The 21,764-nt window shown below is 36.7% G+C and overlaps 2 protein-coding genes across 2 annotated transcripts in view; one reads left to right on the forward strand and one right to left on the reverse strand.

Moving 5' to 3' along the window:
• LOC129770127 (ras-related protein Rap-2a) overlaps nt 1-21,764 on the forward strand; it is a 500,200-nt gene that overhangs the window by 298,252 nt on the left and 180,184 nt on the right. The gene's annotated exons all lie outside the window — the stretch shown is intronic.
• On the reverse strand, nt 20,690-21,691 carry LOC129770126 (trypsin 5G1-like). The gene is made up of 2 exons (XM_055772771.1): nt 21,610-21,691; nt 20,690-21,553 (listed from the first exon to the last, which is right to left on the reverse strand). The coding sequence occupies exons 1-2, from the start codon at nt 21,659-21,661 to the stop codon at nt 20,820-20,822; spliced, it is 786 nt and encodes a 261-aa protein (XP_055628746.1). The 5' UTR covers nt 21,662-21,691; the 3' UTR covers nt 20,690-20,819.

Here is a 21,764-nt window from a genome sequence, read left to right on the forward strand (position 1 = left end):
AAATTTCATTACGACAAATTTGCATAGGGGGATTGATGCATTTCGAGTCTCGCTTTTTCCTAAATAAGGAAAGCCATTTATCACATATTTCGTCTCTACATCAGACGCCAATTAGAATTTTATGCTAAATTTATGGGGTTTGTTTGGAAAATACTGAGTAAATCTGCATCTGGCCTCCGATGGAAAAAGTTGCTTATCCCCGGTAATATAAGTTCATCCCCTGTTTGAAGCTATTTCCTTCGTACGCCCCACGCGCGCACAATATTGCAAGAGATGCCTTCAATTTTTCTTGTGTAATTGTCCACTTTTTTCCAAAACTCGAGAGGCTTCTAACTCTGTACAAATTCGTATATGTTCCAAAATATGGTTATCAATCAGTAATTGGAACGCACTACTTAGATTCCCGTTCATAATATTTCTTTCAGCATGTGCTGTTGGACCGTGTACATCTTTGAAATTACTATGAACTAGTAATCTACCAGCAACACCTCCTTCTTCAATTCTCGTTCAAATAGTTCCGTCTAAAGCAATTTCAGTTTGCTGATTTGGTACGCTTGATTGGAATTTTTACGCAACCACTGTCGCTTGGCTCATCTATATTGTCATCATCAGGAATTTCCTCATCACTACTCTCGATAATAGCACTGTTATCATCACTTCCTTGAGAATCAATTTTTCTATCTAACAAATCATCGCCGCTGTCGTATAATTCACTTTCCACATCTGAACATTCCAGAGGTATGCTGGTTGCATTTTCTAAATACAGTCAAAGCTCTCTATAGCGACAACTTTTATAGCGACAAATCTCTCTATAACGACATTTCCAAAGGTCCCTTCAAAATCGCATAGAAATTCTTTTCTTTATAGCGACATTTCTCTATAACGACCATTCCCTGTAGCGACACATTACCGCTCATACATATCATTCTCTATTGCGACAATTCTCAAGGTCACGCCAACAGTGCAATAATAATGAACTTGATTGAACTTAGTATATGACTATGAACGAAAATAGTCTATATTATGTTTTGTGAACGATTAAATGTTCGTGCGCAACTAATATTAATATTCGGATACTTTACAAAAACAGAGAAATTTAAATTTGAAACATCACTCAACTTGAACATATATTCAGACGCGATTCTGCTGACGGTACATTTTCATATATGTATTCAAAACTCTGCTGCACATAATTTTAAGCTGTACCATATCGTAAAGCGAAAGAGCAATGCAAAAAATAACTCTCGAAAGAGACGTGATCGCTTTGAAGCTCTTGTGATGCGCAATAGGAAACTAACTAAACGATACCGTGTGGGTAAAAAGGAATACAAAACAGATTAGCTGTTGTGGATCACGTGTACTCAAAATGATTCTGGCGCAAATAAAATCCATTCCGCCCAAACAGTGCTAGGGCGAGGCAAAAAAAGAGTGCTGTCAGTTTCCTTATCTTTGTTCAGTTTCGAGACATCTGAATTCAACACGAATTCAGCTCAGCTATCACAATACACACACATAGGAAACCTGTAAGCTGATAAAAGATAGGTAAAGCTTATTGAAACAAATCAATTGAAGCATTGTTGTACAAGAATCCCGTGCTTGAGGAAATAAAGTATTCGAATTGAACTTAAAACGAAAAGTATAGTCCGCGTAACTGTTACATGGTAAGCTTTTAAATTCATACTCACGCAACAGTTTGAAGTATAGTTTGTTTTAATATAAATTTCCAGTCCAAAATGAATTCAAAGACAAGAAAATCTTTGACGCTAAAAAATAAATTGGTTATAATTGAAAAATTTGAAAAAGGCATTAAAAACAAAACATTATCCAGTGAATTTAATGTGCCGCACAACACGATTTCATCCATAATCAAAAATAAGATCCAAATTCGTGAAAAGGTAAGAATAAAGGTTTTAACTGCTGATGTTCAATATACCAAAATGTAAAAAATTTACAGGCTCGTCGGTTTTCGCTAGAATTCAAAAAAACTCGCTCGGTTCAGTATGATGCCGTAGAAAAAGCTGTTATGCTTTTTTGCCAGCAGGCGATTTCGTATAATATCCCCCTATCTGGCGTGATCATAAAAGAAAAAGCCAATGAGCTCGCAGCGAAACTAGAGAAAAAATCATTTAAAGCCAGCGACGGATGGTTCCAAAAATTCGTCAAAAGGAATGGGCTTTCGTTTAAAACTGCAAGTGGTGAAAGTGCAGCTGTTGATGTCGGAGCTGCTGAGCAGTTCAAATCCGATGCGTTACCGCTATTGATTGCTGACTATAGCCCACAAGATATTTTTAATATGGATGAAACGGGTTTATTTTTCAAATGCTTACCCAATAAGACATATTGCTTCAAAAGCGATAAATGTCACGGAGGCAAAAATTTCAAAGAGCGAATCACAGTTGTTGTGGCAACAAATATGGACGGATCGGAAAAGTTAGAACTTTTGGTCATTGGTAAGAGTGCCAAACCTAGATGTTTTAAAAACATTAAGAACCTTCCAGTGATCTACAAAAGCAACAAAAATGCGTGGATGGTGAGCGCGTTGTTTGAAGAATGGATTTTAAACCTGGATGAGAGAATGGTGTCTGAAGGAAGACGTATCATTTTGTTCATCGATAATTGTCCTAGCCATCCAAATATTCAACAAAAATTAAGAAATTGCAGACTGCAATATTTTCCTCCAAACATGACTTCTGTGCTCCAACCACTTGATCTTGGAATAATTAAAGCTTTGAAAGTGTACTACCGCAACAAATTAGTAAGAGACCAACTGAATGCGATAGAAAAAGACGAATTGTTGAATGTCAACCTCCTACAGTGTGTTTGTATGCTAGCTGATGCGTGGCAAAATCATGTCAAACAATCCACAATTGTTAATTGCTTCGTCAAAGCTGGCTTTGTGAAATCAGATAATTTGATTTGCATCAATGAAAACAGCATTGATAACGACCCACTAGAGGAAAATGTATTCCGATCGAATTTTGAAGCACTCGCTGAGCAAGGTTTTGATTCTTTTGAAGGTTTGGTTATAAATGGATATTATTTTCAAATATCATATAAGGTATAATCGACATTTGCCATTTTCAGACTACGTGACTTTTGACGACAATTTATGCGAAGGAGCAATTTTGTCTGACGAAGACATCATAAAAACAGTGCAAGAGCAATCATCTATTGATAACGATGATGATGAAATTCATTCAGTACCTGACGATGTAGTTGACAATGAAACTATAAGCACACCCTCTCAAAACCAGCTAGAAGATGCTTTCCAAACGATTTATGCTGGTTTATTAACTAGCAAAAAATTACCAAAGGACAGCTTTTCAAAATTTTTTGATTTAAAGAAAACTTTGTTGGGGGACAAATAAGCTGAATTTTGTGTCTTGTTTAATGTTTTGTTTCAATTTTTTCTGTTAATTCCTTCGTTAATAATATAATTGATTTGTTTCGCATGGACTTGAGCGTTTCTCTCTTTATAACGACATCCGGATTCTCTATAGCGACAGTTTTTATAGCGACATTTCTCTATAACGACGGTCCCTTGCGATGTCGCTATAGAGAGCTTTCACTGTATGCAGAACATTTTCAGGGGCTGACAATTGCTGTCAAAATATGTTGAAATTAAAACGCTCTCATACATTTCTTCATAGAAACATGCACCAGTCAGTTTGACTGGTACTGGTTTAAATGTCAATAACAAAAAAATATATTTGTTAGTAATAAATATTAAGTAACATTAAGTTTATAAAATGTTTTTTCTACTTATAGCTACAAAAGTCATAACATCATTTCGGAAAGCAAATGTAATATGTCGTAGGAATTTTAAATTGAAATTGCACGACCAGTCAAAATGACTGGTCTGGTAAATCTAGTGTTAAATAAGTTGCAAGTGGTTGCTCACGGAAGTTACGAAGGCTAAATTCGCGTTCAGTGGATTCAGTAGTAGATGTATATGTATGACAGAAGTGGAGAAAAAGGAATGAAAATGAACAATCGATCATTACCAGAAGTGATGACAACGCGGTTAGATCCAGGAAAAAATCAATACAGTTTTTTTTTATATAATTACGCCTAATTGATCTACTGATTGTAGGACGTATTCTATTCATTTAAAGTGAATACTCACGGGAAAAAGTATGGCGAAATAAGATTTAAATTAATAACAATTTGCAGAACAAGATATTTTTCTCTAGGCTCAATCTGAGAGGAGAACTTGAATTCCATTACTCAGTGGGTTAGGTATTACCTCTGACTACCAAGGAGTCGCAAAGAAAACCCTATTGTAAGATTTATATCACTTGAAAGCATACGTTTACTTATAATAAAAATACTTCAGCTTCAAGTCGTCTGAACGAGACTGATCTGAGGAGGTTTCTTATTCAGAAAATCGGAACAAAGTCGAATGATTAATATCACTCGATAATAGTCGATTTCAACTTTTTTTTCGTAAATTTAAGCCGGGAGTCTCGAGTCATGGTTAAGAAGTGTTCTCGATGCATCGATTTCGCGAACTGAAAATTAATATCGACTAGCATTTCCGAAAATACTAGACTATCCCATGTTGTAGGTTGCTCAACCGATCAAAAATTCGTTTCCTCATATATTTTCTCAAATATTCTTAATTTTTTAAGCACTTTTTTGTGAGAATATGATGAGATTTTACAATAAAACATGAAACAATATTTTGGAATGGGTTAATCACGTTTTGGAATCGGCGCCTATCCGGCTCGACTAAGAAAATCTAGAACTGGACTATAATATTGATCGGCTAAATTTTAGAGAAACTTAGTTTATTCGACCCAAAAAATTATTTTCTTTTTGAATATTTTTTCATTGACCGATGTAATATTTGGTCCAGAGATGTAAGCTGATTTACATTTAAGCCGCGATTCATTAGCCATCGAAGCAAATTAATTGGTCGACTTAAGCTGACTTTCTTGTTATGAACGATCAATTTTTGAAGCCGCCATTCAAATTCAAAAACGATTATTTTAGCAGTAGATGCCGGTTTGATGACTAATGGAAAGACTCGTGTGTCTAATTAAAATGAAAAAAATGTCATTCCATCGCCTCCAAAAAATATCAGCCTTAGGACTTGTCCATTTTTGTGAATTTCTTGAAATTTCAAATGGTTCCCATGACCAGATGAGTCAATTCCAACACTCCACCATCTCAAAATATTCTCATAGGATGGTATGCTTCTAATTCAAATGATAAAATTGACATTCTATCGCCTCCGAAAAATATTAGCCTTAGGACTTGTCCATTATCGTAAATTTCTTGAAATTTAAAATGGTTCCCATGACCAGATGGGTCAATTCCAACATTCCACCATCTCAGAATATTCTCGGAGGATAGTATGCTTCTAATTCAAATGATAAAATTGACATTCTATCGCCTCCGAAAAATATTAGCCTTAGGACTTGTCCATTATCGTAAATTTCTTGAAATTTAAAATGGTTCCCATGACCAGATGGGTCAATTCCATCACTCCACCATCTCAGAATATTCTCGTAGGATGGTATGCTTCTAATTCAAATGATAAAATCGAAATTCTATCGCCTCCAAAAAATATTAGCCTTAGGACTTGTTCATTGTCGTAAATTTCTTGAAATTTAAAATGGTTCCCATGACCAGATGGGTCAATTCCAACACTCCACCATCTCAGAATATTCTCGTAGGATGGTATGCTTCTAATTCAAATGATAAAATCGACATTCTATCGCCTCCAAAAAATATTAGCCTTAGGACTTGTCCATTATCGTAAATTTCTTGAAATTTCAAATGGTTCCCATGACCAGATGGGTCAATTCCAACACTCCACCATCTCAAAATATTCTCGGAGGATAGTATGCTTCTAATTCAAATGATAAAATTGACATTCTATCGCCTCCGAAAAATATTAGCCTTAGGACTTGTCCATTATCGTAAATTTCTTGAAATTTAAAATGGTTCCCATGACCAGATGGGTCAATTCCAACACTCCACCATCTCAGAATATTCTCGTAGGATGGTATGCTTCTAATTCAAATGATAAAATCGACATTCTATCGCCTCCAAAAAATATTAGCTTTAGGACTTGTCCATTATCGTAAATTTCTTGAAATTTCAAATGGTTCCCATGACCAGATGGGTCAATTCCAACACTCCACCATCTCAGAATATTCTCGTAGGATGGTATGCTTCTAATTCAAATGATAAAATCGACATTCTATCGCCTCCAAAAAATATTAGCCTTAGGACTTGTCCATTTTCGTGAATTTCTTGAAATTTCAAATTATTCCCATGACCAGATGGGTCAATTCCAACACTCCACCATCTCAGAATATTCTCGTAGGATGGTATGCTTCTAATTCAAATGATAAAATCGACATTCTATCGCTTCCAAAAAATATTAGCCTTAGGACTTGTCCATTATCGTAAATTTCTTGAAATTTAAAATGGTTCCCATGACCAGATGGGTCAATTCCAACATTCCACCATCTCAGAATATTCTCAGAGGATAGTATGCTTCTAATTCAAATGATAAAATTGACATTCTATCGCCTCCGAAAAATATTAGCCTTAGGACTTGTCCATTATCGTAAATTTCTTGAAATTTAAAATGGTTCCCATGACCAGATGGGTCAATTCCAACACTCCACCATCTCAGAATATTCTCGTAGGATGGTATGCTTCTAATTCAAATGATAAAATCGACATTCTATCGCCTCCAAAAAATATTAGCCTTAGGACTTGTCCATTGTCGTAAATTTCTTGAAATTTAAAATGGTTCCCATGACCAGATGGGTCAATTCCAACACTCCACCATCTCAGAATATTCTCGTAGGATGGTATGCTTCTAATTCAAATGATAAAATCGACATTCTATCGCCTCCAAAAAATATTAACCTTAGGACTTGTCCATTATCGTAAATTTCTTGAAATTTCAAATGGTTCCCATGACCAGATGGGTCAATTCCAACACTCCACCATCTCAGAATATTCTCGTAGGATGGTATGCTTCTAATTCAAATGATAAAATCGACATTCTATCGCCTCCAAAAAATATTAGCCTTAGGACTTGTCCATTATCGTAAATTTCTTGAAATTTCAAATGGTTCCCATGACCAGATGGGTCAATTCCAACACTCCATCATCTCAGAATATTCTCGGAGGATGGTATGCTTCTAATTCAAATGATAAAATCGACATTCTATCGCCTCCAAAAAATATTAGCTTTAGGACTTGTCCATTATCGTAAATTTCTTGAAATTTCAAATGGTTCCCATGACCAGATGGGTCAATTCCAACATTCCACCATCTCAGAATATTCTCGGAGGATAGTATGCTTCTAATTCAAATGATAAAATTGACATTCTATCGCCTCCGAAAAATATTAGCCTTAGGACTTGTCCATTTTCGTGAATTTCTTGAAATTTCAAATGGTTCCCATGACCAGATAGGTCAATTCCAACACTCCACCATTTCAGAATATTCTCGTAGGATGGTGTGCTTCTAATTTAAATGATAAAACTGTCTTATCATCGGCTACAAAAAATGTCAGTTGTAATTAAAAGTTATTGGTATCTTTTTATTGGTATCTTCACCCACATCCCCAAACATCCGATGCGACACATTTCCGAATGAATTAATAAGCTCTTCCTGCCGTTTAGTGAGGGGCGGTGGGTTCGCGTTTGCGCCACAAAGCATCGTTGTTAGCCGTTGGAATACCTCAGCGTCGAAGGAAGAAGCGATATCTATTGGACACACCAACAACCGCTGCGCTGCGTATCGGCAAATCGCGTGGTTCATTGTTCTCCGCGAATGGCGGACGATGACGACGACGACACGAAGCGGCGGCGAAGGGTGGAGCTGGCCTGTTGAGCTATTTTTAGCACGGGGGCTTTTGAACAACCGCCGCCGCATAATGGCTTTCATAATTCTCGTTAGTCGTTGTTGTCGGGCGTCGGTGGATTGAGGTTAGCAGGGAGCATTTTTTTTTTCCTCTACTCTATTGCTGTCCATCGATTGGACTAACTTTCACGTGGATACTCTATGCACACACACGTACGAACCCTCCTCGTGCAGAACCACATTAGACTCCATTTTCCATCCCCGGGCAAAGTTGTTCTAGTTTCGAGAAGCCACAGAGCGTCCGGTAGCGGACTTAGGTACCACTATAGCCTCAATTGGTGTTTTACATTGATGAATGATTGGTTTTTCCCCTTCGTCTCTCCATTGTTTCTGGCTCTCGCCTCTAAACAAGGAGTATCGTCTAGTGCACTTGCAACTCAGAGCAATATTTGCATAACCGCTTGCGTATGGTCACGTCCTCTAATCTCGGCAGCAGCGACAGACCACGGCAGCAGTGGTGTTTGCTGGCACAGGATGCAAAATCGAATGAACAAAACCCGACTATGGTAGAGTTTGCTCACTTGCCAACCACGTGAGATGAATCGGACTTGTGTATACGACGTGCAAGGGCGATTTTTTCAACACACTAACTCCTTGCAAATTCGATTTTTTGACATCCAACGGGGAAGATGAACATACGAAGATTATTTAGGTCTACAGAAATCTATGAGCTCCATGAAAATGGCCCGTCGATTGCAACATATTCTTTCGGTAACGGACATTACAAAAACTCAAGTTTGCTATTTGTATAAACATAGAATCAATAGAATCATAGAATCAATGATGATGAAATCTTGATATCAAAACCAAAATACCAAAGATAGCTCAGTATTTCCGAAATAAGTTGACCTCCTTGAATCTGCAGATTTCAACGGGGATTTCTTTCATTTTTTCGATATTTCGAAGAAACAGTCATAATTTACCTAAATAATGTGAATCAACCTAATACTTTTGTGTAGAACGGCTTTGAAAACAAATATTAGTTTTTATAATCGAAAATGTCTCTGGAATTTATTACGAAATGCAATAAGGATTGGCAACACTTATGATGAATATCCGTTCAATTTTTTATAACAAGAGCATTTCTGAACAGATCGCAAAGATGTTTGAATCGATTGATAGGAACTATTTCTACGCATCAATCAATAAAATTTTATGTTTCTAGAGATAAGCAACCAAATTATTGTGAAATGTCAAGCATTGTCTACATACACAAACTTTCACAATATGATTGGCCCGATTTGCGCTCCCCAAATTGGACCGACTTAACCCTCTACCGGCCGAGTTTTTTATATATTTTTTTTAATTTTTTTATATCCACTTTTATCGCGAATTTCCGACTTCCAACATAAAATATTCCTAGCAGAAAGCTGCCAGCATAAAAACAATGTGTATGGGTGATAGATGAAAATATTCTAAAACCGTTCTGGTGAGGGTGAACATTGAAAATAATGTCTGAATTATTTGAAAAGAGAATCCGCGAAGCCCGCCAAAAGGCGGGCTTGGGCTGTAGAGAGTTATGATAGCAACCAGAGCAGCAACGGTACACACGATTTCTCCAACACAGGCTTCAAAACCAAGCGGCCTGGGAAAATCGGCATTGCAAATAGGGGAACTGGGGGTAAGTCCGACCCCATAAAGGGAAGTATTGTTTTGTGAGATCTGAGGACACATATTGTTATGTTTTCCTCACAGAATCATTGTCTAGATTATTTTGCATGAGATATAAGAAATATCAGTGCTTTTAAATGGCAATTTTGCAATTAATAGTCAATTTTCAAAGCAGTCATAAAAACAGAGTTTGCCTACCAGTGTGGATGAAACCGGCACCCCATGGGGGTAACACCGGCACTCTCAATTTTTCAAAAAATATTCTTGACACCAGCTGAACCAGTTTGAATGTGGCATCCACCAAATGGGAGGTGCTCTAATTGTAGATGTCACTATCGAATATGGTTTAAATCGCTCAACTGATTCTGGAGATAAGGTCGGAACAAGCTCCGGTGAACATAGGATATGGAAAAGAAAGGAATTTGATATTAGACAAATCTATCATGCGACACCTCAAACCACACCACAATTACTAGTTCGATGGAATCTAGGTCCTAGGATTCTAAAGTCTTGGAAGCCCGTTTGACAGAAACTCCACCAACGGTAACCTCTTTTGCAAGGGTGAGGTTCTCCTGGGACCCACTCTAACAGTTCGATTTCCTTGGGTGTTTACTCCACTTATTGACTGTACTGCACACTAAGGGTGACGGTTTTACCCCAATAGCATACATTTTTTAAGGAGACTTATTTTTATTAATCCGTTTATTATTACAGGCTCAGTTACATAGGTTTAAAGGAGCCAGACTCTTAACTACATTTTTACTAAAATGTATTAACATGTGTCCTTAATTATATGGTTAATGAAAAAGGGAACCGATTACTCACGGTCGACTCGAGTTTAGAAGGGTTTTTTAAGGAGACTATTTCTATTAATTTATTGCTCAAACTTATCTCAACTCGAATCCCAGTGATAGTTAACAATCCAGAGGACACATTGTAGAACAACGAAAAAGAATTTCAAACCTCGTTCAAGAATAAAAGCTTAAATTCCACTACCGAAAAATTGTATGGTGGTAGATTTGTTCTTTATCGCAAACAATTAGACCCGTATTTTTTCTTTTTTCGATGGGGGGTGAACATTTCCGTTTTAAAGTGGTTCGAAAAAAAACTTTTCATTTTTTTCTCAAAATGACTTTTTTCGAAAAATCATAACTTTTGAACTACTGGACCGATTATAATCATAGCTTAAAAACGAAAAAGGACTTAGAGATATTTTATGTAAAAAAAATCCTCAGCTTTCTAGAATAAATATAAAAAAAATATAGCGCCCTTGGTCCCGAGACCATGAAAACCATAAAAAACAAATACAGCTAATAAAAACGGAAACAAAATTCTAAAACATAAAAAAAGCACTCACTATCTTTTACTGAGAAAAAAGATGAGGTGATTGGCTTTAAATTGATATGTCGATCATTAGAATCGGTCCAGTAGTTCAAAAGTTATGAATTTTTAAAAAAGTCAATTTTGGAAAAAAAAATTTAAAAAGTGATTTTTCGGACCACCCTGAAACGGAAATGGTCATCCTAACGAAAAATAAAAAAATGGGTCTAACTGTTTGCGATAAAGAACAAACAACCACTCTTCACGAAAATCTGAGAACCGCTATATCGGTTTGGCATGAAATGGCTGAAATATAACCCACCTATTTTTCATATAACTTCTTACAAATGGTTCATATTTCACAAAGTATTGAATATATCTACACTTTTGAAGGTACATGATGCTGACATGATGCCACCTTTCGTCAAAATTTTAGAATTGGATTGGTTTTGTAATAAAAAATATACAACAAATATCAAAATGAGAGTGCTTTAAGATATAAAAGGTTGAATATTAAATTCATTTTCGGTGTCATTTTTTCTAACGGTATATTTAAAATCTAGATTTTTCTAAATTATTTACAAAAGGTGCCATCTTATGTTCAAGATTTTAGAAAAAATCGGAATGTATCGCATCAAAGTCGGCAGTTTTTTGGTTAATTGAATTATTGTTTACTTAAATGCCGATGACGCGGAATTTCTTGCCCAAGATATATCAAAGCTAGTATTTAGACTTCAAAATCAGGAAACTAAATAATGTCTGGTATCTGAAGTTCAAATATGTTATTGAACCTGTGACCTGCTTCTGGATTCTGATTCCGGAATATTGATCTGGAATCTAAATCTGGGATCTATTCTGGATTCTTAAATTGGAGTATTGATCTGAATCCGAACCTGAATCTGGAATTTGAGTTGTGAATTTGAAACTGAAGCCTGAATCTAAATCGAGAATCTGGAGTAATCTGGGGTCCTCAATCAATGATTGGAGTCAGAATCTGTATTTGCAATCTGATTTTGGAATCTTAATCTGTAATCTAAAAAAAAAAATCTGTGACCTGCATATGTAACCATAATCTAGTGTTTGAATATGTTATCTAAGTTCGCATTCAAAACTGAAGTTTAGCCACCATCAATAACTGAATCAGAAATTTGAGCTGGAAAAAAAAATTTGGATATGAAATTTGAGGCTCCGCATCGTCGCATAGTCATTCCGATCACTGATCATTCAGAATCTGTAAAATAATATTATTTGGAACATATATTGAAGGTAAAGTTTGAAATGTGTATCTCTTCTCAGAGTTTCGTTTGCAGAATCTGTAAACTAAAAACGGAGTTCGCATTAGACTTCTGAAATCTTAAATTTGAAAACCTGTAATATGATATCTGAAACCAGGAATTCGAAACCGTAAAGGAAATTCGGGAAAACCTTTTTTTTTCGATGCCAAATGACTTAAAAATGCGTGAAACGTCGAGATCTGGTGTCATCTCGAAAACAAAGTTTTGGCCGTAAATCGATCTTTTGGGACTTAGCCGGAGAGGCAATTATGGTATGGAAAAATATAATTATCGAATTTAAAGAAATGAGCATATACATTTTATTTGTTGGCCCAAAAAATGAGCTGTGCAAAATGTCAGCTCAATCGGACATGATTTAGGGGTGCCTCAAAACTCTCAAATTTTGATATTTTCATCTTCGAAAATCTTCCGAGGAAATTTAGAAAATTGAAATTTTTTTTCGATGCCAAAATGTACATGGTCGGTTCTTTGAATTCGATAATTTTTTGTCCATACCTTCATTGCCTCTCAGGCTAAGTCCCAAAAAGTCGATTTTCGGGCAAATTTTGTTTTCGAGATGACACCAGATATCGACGATGCATTTTTAAGTCATTTGGCATCGAAAAAAAAATCGATTTGCCAAAAAATTTGAGAGCTTTGAGCCTCCCCTATATCATGTCCGATTGAGCTGAAACATTGCACAGATCATTTTTCTGGGCCAATAAACAAAATGTACATGGTCAGTTTTAGAAATTCGATGATGAAATTTTTCCCATACATCCCTAATATACAGCCATTCCATGCCAAACCGAACAAGTGGTTCTCAGATTTTCGCGAAAAGTGGTCGTTTTATTCTTTATCGCAAATTATTAGACCCGTATTTTTATTTTTCTTATTAGAGTATCCATTTCCATTTGTGCTCCGAAAAATCAACTTTTTTTCCCTTTTCCAAAAAATTACTTTTTTTTTCAAAAATTCGTAACTTTTGAACTACTACTACTACTTTGAACTACTTTAATTTGCATATCAAATTAAAGCCAATAAACTTGTTTTCTTTAAAATCAAAATTAAACTGGCGAGAAAAAGATTAATCTTGTCTTCGTAATTATTATTTGTATTTGTTTTTTTCTAGTTTACTCGGTTAAAGATAGAGGGCGCAATATTTTGAATATTTTTTGTTTTTGAAAGTTGAGACTTTTTTACATATCATATTCAGAAATCGGAGAGATGTTTCCTTTCGTTTTTGAGTTATTACTTTTCAAAGTTGACATAACAATGTTTTTGGATCATCGGTTAGCGTTGGAAATCACAACTCAAAAACGAAAGAAAACGCCTCTCTGATATATTATGTGAAAAAAAACCTCAGCTTTCCAGAGAAACATAAAAAAAGCACTCACTATCTTTTACTGAGAAAATTTTAAATAAAATAAGTAAAAAAAAAACTTTTTAAGTTAAACGGTTTAATTGCGATTAAACATAATATTGTACTAAAAGCTAGAAAATAATTACACAAGTAGCAGTTAGCAGTTATCACATCTCTCCTTCATTAGTCTAGGGCATTGATAAGACTAAGATAAATCGGGGGACATATGATGAAGTCGCTAATTGTGGATAATGGAAATCCAACGTGCCCCACGATTTTATTTTAGTCTTATCAATGTGATATGACTGCTAACTGCTACTTGTCTAATTATTTTCTAGCCTTTAGTACATTATTATATTTAATCGCAATTTAACCGTTTAACTTAAAAAGTTTTTTTTAATTATTTTATTTTCTAGTTTTTAGTACATTATCTGTACAATATTTCTCTACAATAAAATCATTGTAATATATTCTATCAGTCAAAAAATTTTATTTGATACCGATATTGAGCAGATAGTAGAAAATACATAGTGTGTTCTCCAAGTCAAGGTCGTTCGTTTGATACACATATCTCAATCATCCGTTTCTTTTTGAGATGATATGGAATCAGCTATTTTGTAGCGGCGGCCAAATTGGATTTTTCAAGATAAGATGTTTTTAAAATGACAGCAGAGATAAAGAGACCGTATTTTATAAATACGGTCAGTTCCTATTGGTCAAATTTCTATTAATGTGGGTCAACCCTACAGACATACAAACATACATACGAACAGTTCAAGCTAAATAAAACCGTTAAAGAAAGTAATTTGCTATTTTGTTATTGCGGCCATCTTGGATTTGGATTTTTCATGATCTACAGTGATCTTGAATAGTAGATGCTTTTCATTTGATACCCATATTAATCGGAATTTGAGAAAATATGCAGACCGCCGTTTGATAGTGGCAGTCATCATAGATTTCCTTTTTTTATAAATAACTGTGTTCTACTAGTCAAGCGCTTCCATTTGATACCCATAATAATGAGATTTTGAGAAAATATATAGTTCGCCATTTTGTAGTGGCAGCCATCTTGGATTTGCATTTTTCATAAATAACCGTATTCTACTAGTCAAGCCCCCTTTCATTTGATACCCATATCAATGAAGTTTTGAGAAAATATGTAGTTCGCCATTTTGTACTGGCAGCCATCTTGGATTTTCATTTTCCTAAATAACTGTATTCTACTAGTCAAGCCCTTTCATTTGATACCCATATTGATGGGGTTTTGGAAAACCCATATTGATGAGGTTTTGAGAAAATATGTGATCCGCCATTTTGTAGCGGCCGCCATTTTGGTTTTTCAAGATCATGAAATACGCAGTTTTATAATGACTACAGAGATAAAAGTGTGTTCCAAATTTCAGATCAATCGGTCAACAGGAAGGGGTCAAATTTCTTTTAATGTGGGTCAGCGCTACAGACAAACATGTTACAAACATACAAACATACAAACATACGCCAGTTTAATATTTTTTAAAAGAAGACTATCTCACAGACTTCAATTTGATATGTCAATCAACTGAATCAAAAAAAGTAGTTCAAAAGTTATAAATTTTTGTGGTGGAAGAAGGGGAAAAATGATTTTTCGGACCATCGGTTGACTTTTTGAAAAATCATAACTCAGGAACAAAGAATAAAGCTTCTCTGATTTTTGGATACGCCTCAGCTTTCAAGAAAAAATATAAAATTATATAGCGCCCTCTAGTCCAAAGCCATTTAAGATAACAGCAAAAAACAAATATAATCAATGATTACAAAAACAAAATCAAAAATTTTTGCAAGTCTAATATTTCTAATATAAGGAAGACTAGCTAATTAACTTTAATTTGACATGATCATCTGAATCGGTCCAGTAGTTCAAAAGTAATGAAGTTTTGAGAAAAGCCATTTTTAGAAATAAGGAGAAAAAGATAATTTTTTCGGACCAAAATGGAAATGGGTACCCTGATAAACAAATAAAAAAATATGGGTCTTATAATTTGCGATAAAGAATAGAACTATCACTTTTCGCGAAAATCTGAGAACCAATGTATCGGTTTGACATGGAATGGCTGTATATATAAAAATCGATTTCTGTCTGCCTTGCTGTCTGTCTTTTTGGAAATTACTAAAACGATCGGCGTGAAATTTTGTATGTAGGGGTTTTTGGGGCTGAGGAAGGTTCTTATGATGGTTCGAGACCCCTTCCCCCTTCTCCAAGAGGGGACTGTCATACAAATGAAACACAAACTTCTGCATAACTCGAGCACTAATCAAGTAAATGGAGCCAAATTAGGCAAGTAGAGGTTTTAGTGGGCAGGAAATATTTTTATGGTGATTTGACACTCCTCCCCCCCCCCCCTCTCTATGGTGGCTGCCATACAAATGAAATACAAATTTCGGATGAATTTCATTACTCGAGAACAAATCAAGTAAATGGAACCAAATTTGGCATGTGAGGGTTGATGGGTTTTTGGGTCGAGGTTTTCAAAAAAAAAAGGCAAATGCCTTAGAATCGCATTGAGCGTCGATATTTACTGTTATCTCGATTTTTTTTCGTCAAAAATTGACTTTTTGGCAACCTTTCGTTTTTCTATCAGAAAAGTCGATTTTTGACAAAAAATTTTTCGAGATAACAGTAAATCTCGACGTTGATTCCGGTGGGACCGTCATCATTGTTCTTAAGAGTGTATTCTAGTGTAGAGGCACGAAGTTCAGGCCATTTTTTTCGAGAAAAATGAATCGAATAAACGCGAAGCGAAACGGTTGATCGTGAAAACAGAGTAGAAAGCGATTGCGGAAACGTGAATAAAGTGCAACATGAAATGCAAAATGTTCATTTTTGAGCGACGATTTGTCAATGGGAGTGACTCGGTGAAGCTTTACCGACAACATCCTGCAGAAATTTAGTTTCTTCATTTCATTGACAGATATTACAATTTGAAAACTGTTATTTCTAGTCTGTATATCTGAATTGAAAATGGGATCGGATTCCTGGGGTCTAGAAGAGGAAGAAAACACCTTAATCACTAATTTGATAAAAAAAAAGTGTAAAAAGGTTGTCATGGGTTCACAAAAAGCGACATTCGGTTACCCCTACCCTCCCCAACCGACCCGTTACGCTTCTATAGTCGCGTCACAATGATGTTCTACTTATTTCAGTCCAAATTTATCATACAAGTTGAGAGAATCTAAACCAGGGTTTCTCAAACTGTTTTGGGCGAGAGACCCCTTTTCCAGAATGAAGTGATACCAAAGACCCCCATAGCAAAATTTCTTTAAAAATCTCTAGTTTTCCTTATTCATACATAATACTTACCAATTTAAAAACTTTGCGGTTGATGAAATGAGAAAACTTGATCTTATTTTCTTATTAAAATTCAACAAAATAAGTATATATATGAAATTTAGTCATTATCAAGTGTAACTAATAATTTTGAAATACACATTACTTACAAATACTTAAGTAGGTAATTATTTTTGAAACTAACTTTTAAATCGCAAAATAAATATAAAAATATGTTCCGGAAAAACGTAATTCTACGTCACAAACTTTGGGTGGGTTATACCTAAAATACAACCGCAGGGTTGACGTAGGTCTACCTTAGACTTAGTAGACATTTGAGTGTATTGATTAAATGAAACAATTTCCGAATTCAGGTCAATTACTTTCCCAATGAAAAGATTACTTTCTTTGTTGCAAGTCGTATGGCATGATGCCTTGTTCATTTCATTCATTTCTCGTGGACTTCCAAAATATGTGAACGAAAGAATGGCTAAACGATCAATGTAGCTTACATTTCCCTCTGAATTTATTGCATTTCCCAAGTGTACTTCAAATTTGCCTGATTTGTTGAACTCCGAGCACTCAGTTTTGATTTTGACATGTAAGTTGAACGCATATTGTTTAATCGACGTTATCGACGTTATCGCAGCAAATTCTTATCAGAATTTTGCCAAACGGTATACGTAGAAGTTCAGTTAGCTGAAGACATCAAGGAATGTCTTCCAATGCAGTCTTGAATAACCGAGCCAAAGCATTGTGTTCATACCGCTTTTGAAGTCTGCACATATTCCCGGGTACAAAAGTAACCGCACATTCCATATATTTGCAATGCCGATTTCTTCAGATTCCTTGGTTTTGAAGTCAGTGTTGGGGAACTCATTCCGGTGTGCTGAAACGCATGCGAGTACAAAAGTTCCCGCATCTTGTATCTATTTCGCAATACCGATTTCCCTAAGCCCATTGAAATCTGTGTTGGGGAAACTCATTCAGTAGCCGCACCTTGCATCAAATTAATGTGGCGAATGAACAGTATTGTATAGAAAATTTGCATTAGGCACCAATCAACGTAAAAAACGAAAACCAATAAAACCGAACATTCATATTTTTCGCTGACAAGTATCCTGAACGCTACGCTCTTTCAAATTATTTTAATCACTTCATTTAAGCTCACTTTCACTATGTAATCTCTTGAATTAAATTAGTCGATGAGTTCATTATCATTCAGAGTGGAAACTCAACCAAGAAAACCAGCAATTTTCATTCAAAACCAGAAAAAACAAGATGGATTAATGTTTTCAATTGTTTTTTAAATGTAGTGCTTTTGTATGGTTTATATACATCGATCTTCAATCAGAGAGTCAACAGAGTTTTCGTCGACACTTGAGTCCCGTCTAGAGTCAGTGTCTCTAGTCGACGCAAGATTTATTTTTCATCTTCCAACAAGCACAAACATAAAGAATTACACCATTTCTTTCGATTGATTTATAATTCAGGCTGTTGAAAAACGTGAGCATTAAGAAATCAATTAGTAAAAATAATAAAAATTATAATAGGTGCTGTCAAAGAAGATTCAACGAAAATCGCAGTCGTGGATACGATTCAAGACAACTGTAATTAGTCCATTTCCACTGAAACGCAGAATACACGCACGAGTAAGGACGTGAGCGCATTCGGGCAATCTTCCTCAGCAATTGGTAGACATGATCCCATGAAACTATAGTGCTAAGCTCTTTCCGTATATGTTTTCGGACAGTGGAATGGTACCAAAGATGCAGCTCAGCAGAACTAAAGTGAGTTACCTGATCACATACGGTATTGAGCCATACCTTTTGAATGGCATCCTTCGTTTACTCGAAAATTGCAAGGATATTGTTATCGGATTCGATGAAACGTTAAATGAGATTTCACAATAGCAACAGATGGATGTTAGCGTCCGTTACTGGAATGTAACGAAGGGAACGGTGGAATCCAGGTTCAGCTTTTCTAAGCTCAACGCGTGCACTGAACGACAGATTGAAGAAATATTTTGAAGCTAAACCTAGTTGGAAGTGGGTCAAATCAGCATTGACGGTCCCCATGTTAATTGGAGAGTAGTGAAGCAGTTGAATGAAGAGATTCGTGAAATCCGAAGCAACCAAAACTACGAGCTCACGAATATAGGTAGCTGCAGTTTGTTTCAAGTTTTCACAAATCATTCGAAGAAGGAATGAAAAAGACTGTTTGGAAAATTGATGAATTCCTCCAGTGCTTGTACAGCCTGTTTGAGAACGTTCCGTTAAGATGTGCGGAGTATTCTTGAACTATTGGATCGGTAGCCGATAGCCCTGGACATGCTGCCGTACCTTAAAATCTGCGTAGCCGCAGTCTAAGCACAAACAAACTTGCGTTCCTAAGTACAAAGATACACATTCAGATTTACGTAGGAGCTTTGCTGCTGTTTTCACAGCCAGTACCTTTAGAGTAGTTGCAGAGGCTTTTAAGGGTAATTTGTTGGGGGCTTTTCTTAACATCAGCTGCTGCAGTTCAACCATTCATGACGAGCTTTGAGAGAGACGAGCATATAGCACCTTTTCTATTCGAACTGATGTACCTTTTTAAACCAGTAATGAATAAATTGATCAAGCCAGCACTTTTGAGAGGGAATATAAAGTCCCTTATAAACGTCGATCTTTCCGATGATTCGTTCTGTTATCAGCGGCTGAAATTGAATTAGGATTCGCTGTGAAAGTTGCAATCAACAATGTTGTGGAAACAATTAAGTTTATGAGATAAATATCTTGATTTTTGACAGAACTGTGAAGAGTACTACATTTAATTTCTTCGAAAAATGAAGGAACGAACGAGAACGAAAGCGTTGAGAGTTTGAGAAAAAAGCGCATGAATTTCGCTCTTGAACATTTCATCGAGTAAAATAGAATCAGTGTTCCGGGGGCGAACAAAAGTAAACAGAAAATTCCTTGAGTTTTATGATACTTGGGTTCGTGCGATATGCTAAAAAACGATCATCGAAAAGAAGAACGTTTGGACCTTTTGTGGGTGAAGAAACTTATAGGCGCAGCGGGAAAAGAATATACAAACTTGTCTGACTTTGTCAAAGAGATCCTCATTCTGTCGCATGGAAATGCTACATTGGAGCGAGGTTGTGCGCATTGTTCAAAATGAATTCATCTTATTTTGCAAACAACTTGCAACCTAAATGCAAGCTTGTTAAGTTTGTTTGGACTTGAATTTGATCATGGCTTCATTCGTTCTATTAAAATATTAGTCATTATTGTAACAAATTGCTTCACGTAATACAACTTATACAATATCATGAAAGTTTCAAATAAGAACAAGTGTTAATTAATAGGGGCCGATATTTAGACCTCGTCGACCCCCAAATTCAATTTTCGTTTGTGTCGACCCCCAAAATCAATTTTCAAATTGCAAAATCAAATCGAAATCTCCGTAAATAATCGGTGTCAATCGACCGACTTAAATTGAGCATTTCCATGCGGAAAAAACGCGCTACACTCGACACCATTAATTTGCCGATACCTGGAGCGGAACCTAACCTGCAGATGACCAACATTCATTATCAGACGACCGGTCAACGTCTTATCAATGCAGCGCCCCACCGTCACTGCAGAGCCCCAACTAACCGATCAATTAACGCTGTCGGTAATTTCGCTTCCGTCAATGCGAGATACGCCCTATCCCGAGAAGATTACACGTTTCAGCGCCGGTGCAGCCGGTGCGACAGTCCTGACAGTGTCCGCCTTCGCACCTCCACCCCGCGACCCACTTTAATTGATATGCAATGATTACGGTTCTGCCCCGGAACCTATCGTACCGCAGCAAGTGGTAAAAATCGAACCATGAAAAGTGTGTGTGTGTGATATTCTCTTGCCTTCCGCTTGCATTAACACTGGACGGCTCCTGTAGATGTTTGTTCAGTTGGTGTGATTTATGGAATATCAATGGCTTACAACAACAATATTGAGAGCAAACAAATTGAAATGATAATTGCTGTCTATTAGTGATAACGTTATTGCTTGCTGAGCGTCTTCTCTCAGATTCCACTGACCTCCGTGACCCATTGGCGAACGGACGCAACGCGAGCATATACTCCTGGATAGCCGGCCCGAGCGCATCCGAAGCCCCAGGAAACGATACCAACTAACTTCTGGTCGGAAACCAGCGGGCCGCCGGAATCTCCCTGACAAGCGTCTTTTCCTCCTTGTTTGTAGCCAGCACAAATCATCCGAGCAGTGATTTCTCCAAAGTACGTATAAGCAGCCTGGCACGTTTCCTGGTTGACCGATGGTACATCGGCAGCGCGAAGATATCTCGACGATTCTTGCGAGTTCTGCGTACTGCCCCAACCGGAAACACGACACTGTGCTCCATCCTCAACCACTTCGTCCTGTTCCGGGAGAGAAACCATTCCTACCCTCTCGTTGAATGTTACGTCTTCCTGCAGCTCTAGCAGAGCGAAGTCGTAATCGATGATCGTTGGATTGTAGTTGGGATGTTGAACGACACGTTTCAACTTCAACAGCTGTCCACCGCTGTTCCTATCGGTTGAACCCACTCTTAGTCCCAGCAAAGGCGTATTGCTGCTTGACGCACAGTGTCCCGCTGTCAGAACCCACCGAGAGCTGATGAGGGCACCGCCACAGGTGTGGCTTCCATACTTAACTACTGAAACCTGGTAAGGAATGTCCTTAATATCCACCGGGAAGCCACCAACGATGCGTCCCTGGGATTTGATCAGTTCCGCTGGATCCCGCCGATCGGGAAATGCTGTTGCGAGGAAGGTTTATTGTTAGCCATTAGTCATCAGTGGTTTCGGGTCTTACCTTGGGAAACTGCTAGCAGAACAACAGATAATAGGTAAGCGACCAGATTCATACTGTTGATTTGTGTTGTACTTGGCACTGACTGATTGAGTGATACATTTCATTGCTGCTGTTCAGACTATTTATATGATAATATCCGAGTTTCAAGTGGATTT

This window comes from Toxorhynchites rutilus, chromosome 2, assembly GCF_029784135.1.
Source record: "Toxorhynchites rutilus septentrionalis strain SRP chromosome 2, ASM2978413v1, whole genome shotgun sequence".
Classification (NCBI taxonomy): Eukaryota; Metazoa; Arthropoda; class Insecta; order Diptera; family Culicidae; genus Toxorhynchites; species Toxorhynchites rutilus.

Excerpts from the sequence above, each read along its gene's own strand:
- LOC129770126 (XM_055772771.1), bottom strand. The coding sequence starts at position 21,661 with ATGAATCTGGTCGCTTACCTATTATCTGTTGTTCTGCTAGCAGTTTCC. Across the intron at positions 21,554-21,609 it reads TCTGCTAGCAGTTTCCCAAG|CATTTCCCGATCGGCGGGAT; the intron begins GTAAGACCCGAA and ends TCCTCGCAACAG.